This window comes from Polyodon spathula, chromosome 53 (assembly GCF_017654505.1).
Source record: "Polyodon spathula isolate WHYD16114869_AA chromosome 53, ASM1765450v1, whole genome shotgun sequence".
In the NCBI taxonomy this organism is placed as follows: domain Eukaryota; kingdom Metazoa; phylum Chordata; class Actinopteri; order Acipenseriformes; family Polyodontidae; genus Polyodon; species Polyodon spathula.
The window spans coordinates 279,085-288,099 of NC_054586.1; the positions used below are offsets into that span (position 1 = coordinate 279,085).

The 9,015-nt window shown below is 38.9% G+C and overlaps 1 protein-coding gene across 1 annotated transcript; it reads left to right on the forward strand.

The window, feature by feature from the left end:
• The first annotated feature begins 1,350 nt into the window (after positions 1–1,350).
• Positions 1,351–4,494, forward strand: hoxc11a (homeobox C11a). The gene is made up of 2 exons (XM_041239224.1): positions 1,351–2,308; positions 3,571–4,494. The coding sequence occupies exons 1-2, from the start codon at positions 1,627–1,629 to the stop codon at positions 3,801–3,803; spliced, it is 915 nt and encodes a 304-aa protein (XP_041095158.1). The 5' UTR covers positions 1,351–1,626; the 3' UTR covers positions 3,804–4,494.
• The last annotated feature ends 4,521 nt before the right edge of the window (positions 4,495–9,015 follow it).

Below are 9,015 nucleotides of genomic sequence, written 5' to 3' on the forward strand. Positions count from 1 at the left end.
AACCTTATAATCGCGCCCTTTAGTCTAAAGGAGATGCATTCATTCCGCTTCGAGTAACATTAAATTATGCAACAGTTCCACTCGCAATAATAATAATAATAATAATAATAATAATATAATAATAATAATAATAATAATAATAATAATAATAGGGGCGTTTTTAAAAAATGCGGGATATTTAAAGTGTCGATCTATAAAGTAATTAAACCCGACAATGAGTTTTATTCAACATTCCTCTGAAACCGACCACGTGAGTTATCAGGGGAAGCGTCTCTATAGGAATGTCTCTTGTCTATGGAAATAGATTTAAAATAAATACTTGGTTACCTTATAAAAAGGTAAAGTAAACTAGCCGTCAGCTATAATACATTTATAGGTCAGCTATATTGAATCTCAATTCTCCCGTGCAGACTGGTCGTCCATTCCACAGAAATACACACACGTTGAGGGAAGCCTGCTTTAACTGTTTTTGCTCGGGCACTTCACGTCCTTTTTGATATTCTAAAAGGGTCTCTTAATTATAATTGCGTTCTACATTTCTCTTCTCTTCAAACTCGGTCTCGTCTTACCGTGTAACAATCCTCATAGAGTTTCTTATATTCCTTCAAAAGAATTCTGAATTTCGAATGGCCACCCAGCAAAAAAAAAAAAAAAAAAAAAACGGATTATAAAGAAAGAGTATTTAAGCTTTTGAAATGTAATACACGTTTCCTTTTCTGGGGAAGTGGCGTATTAAAATAAAATGGCAAAACTAGACGGATAAGGAAAAAAACCTATCGCGGGACAGAGAGAAGGAACTCCGTTAAACGAATGTTTTGTAGCGGGTTTATAATTCAGAACCTTCCTTTTAAAAAGAATCCCGCTGTCAATAGAATGGGTCTCATCGCTTTATAATAGAAGATACATCGCGTTAATATCACTCACGCGTTGTGTTCAGCATTACGAATGAAACATGCTTGCAATTCACAGCCTGCATTGATTGATAATAAACACTCGCATTAAAAATGCAAAAACTCCTCTTAGCATAATAAATATTTCAGAAAACTTTAGAAAGAAGAGGGGTTTTGAATATTGATTATTGACTAAACTCGTTTGCTTCGGGCCGTGATACATTACTCATTCAGTGGCATGCTTTCTCTACACGATGCAGGCGATCAAGAATCGATCGATGAATACCAATACAAAAAAAATACAATGCGTAATTCAAGATTCAGGAAGGTATATTAACCGATACTAAACCTTGCACTTGATATCGTGTGTGTGTGCGCATGTATTTTTTATTTTTATTTATTTTATTTTTTTTTGGGGGGGGGGGGGTCAAAGCTTCGATCTGAACTTTTTCTAGAGGGGAGTGCCTTACTAAGATGACCAGAAATCTGCTATTGATTTTCATAATGTTGTTGCGGTGTTGGGAAACCAATCGTTTGAACCTCTGAGATCTTACCTAGAACAGAACCACCCCTACGCATCTAAGAGCTTCGAATTGATATACGAGTATATCTACTTTCGACCACGTGGCTCCGGGGCGACTTACACGGACAACGCGTCATCGAGCCTTCCCAAATTTTTCCCCCACCGCAGATCGGATCCCAAAACATCTATCTATACAGCGGGAAAGAGAGAACGATGTTTAACTCGGTGAGCCTAGGCAATTTCTGCACCCAAACGCGCAAAGAACGATCTGCTGCTGAATTCGGGGAGAGGACCGGCTGTGCCTCCAATCTCTACCTCCCGAGCTGCACATATTACGTGCCCGAGTTTTCAGCGGTGTCCTCGTTTTTACCACAGGCCCCTTCTCGCCAAATCACATACCCATATTCTACAAATTTGTCTCAAGTGCAGCCGGTGCGAGAGGTGCCCTATGGGTTGGACCCCTCCAGTAAATGGCATCACAGAAGCAATTATGCCTACGCTGCGGAAGAGCTGATGCACAGAGACTGCCTTCCGTCTTCGACCATGACAGAAATGCTAATGAAAAACGAAAGCGCGTACAGCCATCACCAGCACCCGAACTCGAACCACCCCGCCCCGGGTTTCTACTCCAGCATGGGCAAGAGCAGCGTCCTGCCTCAGAGCTTTGACAGGTTTTTCGAAAACACTTACTGCGGCGGAGCCGACGGCCAGCCAGAGGTGTGTTTACAAAAGAGCGAGGCGAGCAAACCGGAGCCGGAGGCTCAAGCCGGCGCATTCACTGACGGGGGGGACCCAGAGAAAGACCCGGAGGACGAGGAGGAAAACCCGACCTCCGGATCTTCTGCTACCTCTTCCGTCAACAAAGAAGGGAACAGCAGCAAAACCAGCATCTCCAGTAGGTAGAGAGACAGAGAGAGAGAGAGAGAGTGAGCCCGCTGTAAACGCAACAAGGTTAAGAAGTAGCTCGATGTTTTGTCGGTCAGATTTTATGTGGAGTTTTATAAGCATTCAGCAGCTTTTATTATAACCCTACAAAGCCGTGTCTTCGAACAGGAATGTTTTTTACGATGGGAAAACGCTTTGAAAAAAATCGGATGTTACACTCAGTCAGTGCTGTCTCGGAGTCTGTGAAATTTTTAAGAGCGCGCTATTGTGACAAATGCGAACTTTGATCATGAACTTGCGTCGGGCAGTTTTAAAAGATTTTCTTGTTGGGCTGTCGAGGGTAAAAACCAATTGAGCAGAACATAGCCCTTGGCTTCCTGTGACTCCTCGGGTTTTTTTTTTTTTTTTAAGCAACGTGCATGTAACTTGGTAACTAAACGCATGTGCGGGGATCTTTGTTACAAGCATTGGGGGCAGTTTGATTAGCAAAGATACCGCGGCAAACAAACCAGAACGATTTAAATACGTGCCTCTGCTTTAATAGCCAACTCGCTCCGTGACTAGTTATTTTAACAGGCAGTTTTAGAAGATTTCCAAAATAGTTACGAGTGTAGTTAAAAGATAACAGAACATGCTCAATTTGTATCGGAAGTGAACGGAAATCATGTGAAAAACACAGTTCGCGTTTTTATTATTCATTCTGTATTATAGCGAAGCTCATGGCAATAGCGCAAAAAAAAAAAAAAAAACATTTTAAAATATGTACAGAAAACCAAAATTAAAAAAAAAATGCAATATTAATCGTACCAATAAACCGGAATTAAAATAAAAGCAACCTTGAATCGTTTCTGTATGGCAGGTAAACAAATGTCACATTGGCAACAGCGTGCTTGTTATTCAATCCACGCTTTGCATGTCCTGATTACATATTAGATGCACGCATTTGTGTGCAAAATACAAAACCTGCCAGTGCTCTGGTAAAGAAAGTGTGTCACGTTAACTATTCTACATCAAAAACAGGGTAAGAAAAAATAGGTTGCAAACGTGTGTATTTAATATTACTTCTGCATAGACCTAAGCGTGTCCATGAAAGGGTGTCCACCGCTGCTGTTACTGAAATAAAATGCAATAGCAGCGCAAAACCAAGCAGTTAAAACACGAATCTCACTGCAACAGATTAAACGCGTTTTAGCATTGCATGGTTGTGATAAAGATGCATGGCTGTGATAAAGATGATTATTATTAACGTTCTGCTTTCTTTTTACACCCAAGGTGCCCCTCGAACTAGAAAGAAGCGATGCCCCTATTCCAAGTTCCAAATTCGGGAGCTCGAGAGGGAATTTTTCTTTAACGTTTATATCAACAAGGAGAAGCGACTCCAGCTGTCCCGAATGCTCGGCCTCACCGACCGACAGGTCAAGATCTGGTTCCAAAACCGGAGAATGAAAGAAAAGAAAATGAGCAGAGATCGCCTGCAGTATTTCTCAGGAAACCCGCTCTTGTGAACTTGAAGCATGCAAAGGGCGCCGCAGCCAAAAATGAAAAAAATAAATAAAATAAAACGAGAAAAAACAAGAGAGAGAGAGAGAGAGAGAGACGGGTCGGACAGAGAGGGGGAACAGAAGCGAATTCAAAAAGCTGTCATTTGAATTGCTTGTGTTGGGAATCGATCTGAATTGTGAAGAACCAGCTGGAAGAACGAATCTGCCTCGGCGGGTTACATTCACGGTGGTGACGGAGACCTTTTCAAAAACTGATTTTTTATTTAAAAAGTGCTTAGTGAATATGTGAAATACTTTTATTACTTTTTTTTTTTTTTTAGGACGCAACTGTTCGTTCTCACAGTTCACAATCTTGTACATGGTTTCATTTATTATTGTTGTATTATTTCATTTATAAGTATTAATTATTATCTAATGTGCCCAAAACCAATGTTTTCTTTCTGATGAATTTAAAAACAAGTAGTAATCATTGAAATATTATATATGAATTAACTCGGACACACACACATATATATTAAACACGTACACGTGTGTATGTATGATTTGAAAAGGAAAACGCGGTGTACAAAATAAAAAAATAGATGTGAATAATTGATATAAAATTAATTATATCAGCTGAAGACCATACCGAAGCGATATAAATGATTGCTTATCAATTAGTCACACAAAAAAAAAATCACATTTTTATATATATATATATATATATATATATATATATATATATATATATATATATATATAATTATTTTATGGGACCGGATATTGAAAAGGATGAAGACACCAAAAAACGCAAATAATTTGTACGTAAAACATTTTAAAAAATGGTTCCAACGGGACTTTTCGGGTGCTCAAAGTATTAATAAAGTGTTTCTTGTACTGACTCTATACGAAATGGTACAATGGTCTCTTCTCGTTATTATTTCAGGACGTTCCGGGCATAAAGCCCTTCTTCAGCCGGGCAGAAAGGCGAGTAAACACAGCGCTGTGAACTTGCGATCGTTAAAAGAATTCGGTGGGTGATGTCACGACTGTGTCAGCGCAGAATGTTCATTGCAGGAGATTCCGAAGTTGCTAGCTCGCTGTTAAGCTCACGTTCCCTTTGTTTTTTCCGAGCAGCATTTGTTCCATATCGCTGACTCATCCCCACAGATGGTCACGTCTTCAGAGAGTCAAGGAAGTCAAACGTCACAGTAACACGTTGTTGAAAATGCCGTTCACCGTCTACCACGCATGCGACTTATCGGTTTAACGACAGAACTTATGTTACTAAACCAAAAAGCAATTAACTCAAAACTACCCCGATTAATTTTACGTACAAGGAATAAACAGCGGAAACTTGTGTGAAGTTTTTTTTGTGTGCACACGTTCAATGGATTTATCTTCGTGTACAATTTAGATGATCTCAGTTTTTACTAGAGTGTAAACAGTTGTATATAATATATATATATATATATATATATATATATATATATATATATATATATATATATATATATATATATATATCGGAGATCATTAGTCATATTAGTCGTATTATACGTACATGTATATGTTTTAATAAACAGCTATATGAAACAAGATCAGTGCACTTCAAAGTCAAGAACTTGGATCGGAAAGATGGAACTTGAGGATTCTGATATTGGGGTTCTGCGTTCTAGAAGCGATGTCAAATTTGCCTATAAAAAAAATCAACTAAGTTTTTGTATAGTTGATTATAAAGCGCACTGAATAAGGTTACTGTATAAAACATCTTTCTGATCGACGTTTGGTGAACGCCATTTAGGAAATCACCTAACTGCAATATTAATATTGAATCACAGCGACAAAGTAAACTATTATTATTATTATTATTATTATTATTATTATTATTATTATTATTATTATTATTATTTATTATTAATATACTGAAGCGTGTTGTTTGCATACGCTTCTTTATTCGTGGCTCAAGCCTGTTAAGAACGGGCGCATTGCTTTATAATGACTCGGTCGGCATCCACACGTATCCTAACTTAGAAGGAAAAGAAAACACGTCTCCGTGCATTTTGTTTTTCTCGTGAGCGTGTGGAACAATGTACAATGGGGCGATGGCTCGACTGCGTGTTTTAAAAGAGAAAAAAAACGCGCACACTAGCCCCTCATAAACTGGACAGCTAATAGGCGCGTGAGAAACGAGTCCAGTCTAGACACCGCCATAAAGTCCAAAGCACTAAATACCTTATTTTTTACTTAATTGCACCGTCTGTTCTGAGATTGACTTCCGCAGTAAACAGACACAAACAAAACAGGGGGGAATGCCATAGGCATGGGCTGGTCCCCTCCCCCCCCCCCCTTCACTCTCACATCACACATTCAAAACTCCCCCCTCATTCGTCTTAGACTGAATATAGCACCGGTACTGCAAGAGCTCAAGTTTATAGAACCACGTGTGAAGACCAGGCGCTCTTAAAAACATCGCAGTGCTGAGAGAGGGACCGAGGGTGTTTGGGTTATGGATTTGAAAAGGACTGACGGCGGGTTTGCTTTTGTAACCGAGACACGTGGGTTTTAAGGCTTTTTCCTTCTTTAAAAAAAAACGCTATCCGCTTTTAAATAGATTTTAAATGGTATGTATTTTTTAGTCTAAGGTTATGTGAAACCGAGGTGATGGTGGCGGGACATGGTTATAATCCCGTAGAAAAACGTTAATATATGTTGTCTTTGAACTTCAATAAAGTCAAGTCCGACACCTTTAACCTCTGTGCAATAAAGAGATTTCAGATAGGCCGTTTCTTTACAGGCCTGACCCCCGCCCACCGCGGAGAAAGAGAAAGGGCCCGGATAGAGTTTCGAGCAGCAAGCCAAATATTCCCCGACACCTTTTAGAAAACGTTTACACCAAACCTCACCGGGCAGGCCTAAGGTACAACCGCTTAAAATAAGCAAATACAACCCATTTTTAATAGTACTATAAAGACACCCTGTATTATTGTTGTAAACTTTTAATATGTGAACGCATGAAAAGTTTTATAACTTGTTGGCATGTCATTTTACAATCACTGCCTCCTCCTCCCACTCACTGTGTTTTTGGCACCGATCGCCAGGTTTTGGACCAGGCTCAAGTTTTCACAAACCAAGGCCTGACGTGATCTGTACGTGCTTTAACAAGGGAGACAAGCAGGCTTTACTTTGACACCCGAAGGACCTCGTCTTGTCTGATGACGTCGACATAAACAAACAACTCCCTCTGTGAACCTACAAAGCCTCGAGCTATGCCCTGTCCTCTCCGAACACAGCACGCAGAAGCGAATGCTAATTATAATTTTTAATCTGCAACGTGAGGGAGGAGGTGGGGGTATTTATAGAGAGCGAGAAGGAGAAGGGGAGGGCAATGTGTTTTTACAATAAAGAAGAGTTGCCTTTAGTTACAGCCACCAAAGTTTATGCATTCAAAACGCACGCCTTCAGCGGCTGCACGTCAAAAATACCAGACAGACTGGCAATGCAATGGTATTTATTTACCTTCTCGTCTCAGCCCTCGCTATGCACATCACAGACTGACAGAATCTTGAGTGTGGAATGTTGGAGAGCCGGGACGCAGACAGAACATCGGGAAGAACAAAAGCGATGGATCCCGGTGTAATCGGACTTGAAGTGTAGTCTATGTGAATTTCCAATGCAGTTTCTGGATTTCTATATCACTGTCATACGCTTCCGATGTCGGCGTGTTTTTTTTTCCTTGAGTAATGTTTTTCTTCTTTTGAAATGTGTCTGTAATATGCATTGGAACTGGAGTTATGGTTCCACAAAGCTGTCAAGCCTCTGAGAGGAAAATGTTAGTCATACATCACTCGTGTATTTGTCGAATTCAATCGAGGTAGGATACGCAGAGGGAACGAGCAGAGTAACACATTGAGAAAAGAGTACTTTATTTGAGCGAGTGTGTGTGATATATATATATACACACACACACACACACACACACACACACATTTATTAGAATGCCTCAGAATTTGCCATTAATATCCTTTATATATCTACCTGTAGAAAACCTGAGGGTGTGAGAATTTCAATTTCCGCAGAGTTATCGGTGTTATAGAAACAATAGGCACTCGTGTGTGAAAATGTTAGATCGTTTTATGCTTTAATCAGGCATCTTAATTTCTAAAAAGCCTCCTGCGTTTTATCATGTGCGGCTGTGTATTCCTTTTCTCTCACGGTTTCTAATTACACGTGTAACCTATTAAAGCCCTCCATTAAATTAGACACTCGCTACTGATGTGTCTGTTTGTACACTTGCCATTAGCATTGGTATGATTTCATATGCACAACAACTCAAACCCCAAACAACGAGGTGTTCAGTAAATGTGCGCACGACTCTGTTTGTATGCAGGGTGATGTTTATTTGCGATCATAAAACATATTGATAGCCGTTATGTCTTGCAGACACTGCCTGGTAACAATTTTGATTATTTCTGCATTCATTAATGAATTCATCTTACCTACTCATGTCACGTCCATGTTAGACCCCCCGGCAGCGTCCATTTTGTACTGGCCTGCAGTGACCTCTGGTTTTGCTTCACTGTTTGTAAATAATCTTTTTGTAATATAGAATGCAGCCAACACTATTGTAGTGAATAACAATTTTTCAAACACACACACACACACTATATATATATATATATATATATATATACACACACACACACATACTATATATATATATATATATATATATATATATACATATATATATATATATAGTATATAGTGAGTTATATACAATATAGATATATTGTATTATATAATATATATATATATATGGTGTACACAGCCTTGTGTGTGTGAACGCATTGTGCCTTCAGCGCCGAAAAGAATCAATCCGTGTACATTAAAAGGAACCGAATTAACGTGATACAAATCACTGTTGAAAAAGTGTTTTAAATTAAGCCTGTGCTGGTTTTCAGATCTGCAGCATTTGAAACGTTCACATTATCGAACTCAGAAGTTAGCTCATTTGAGCAAAATCTATCCCCACATAATCTATCTATGAAAAAGCTCATCTCTAGAACGTTAAACGCTGGCTGTGTATACATGCATGTAGATGCAAGGTATGTAGGCTGTAGGACTTACAGTTGCAAGTGTCGCTTACACAAAGCGTGTTATATATATATATATATATATATAGATATATATATATATATATATTATATATATATATATATATATATATATCATA

Bases quoted from the DNA above. Each gene is read 5' to 3' on its own strand.
- hoxc11a (XM_041239224.1), top strand. From the start codon at position 1,627: ATGTTTAACTCGGTGAGCCTAGGCAATTTCTGCACCCAAACGCGCAAA. The intron at 2,309-3,570 runs GTAGGTAGAGAG...TTTACACCCAAG, and splicing joins CAGCAAAACCAGCATCTCCA to GTGCCCCTCGAACTAGAAAG.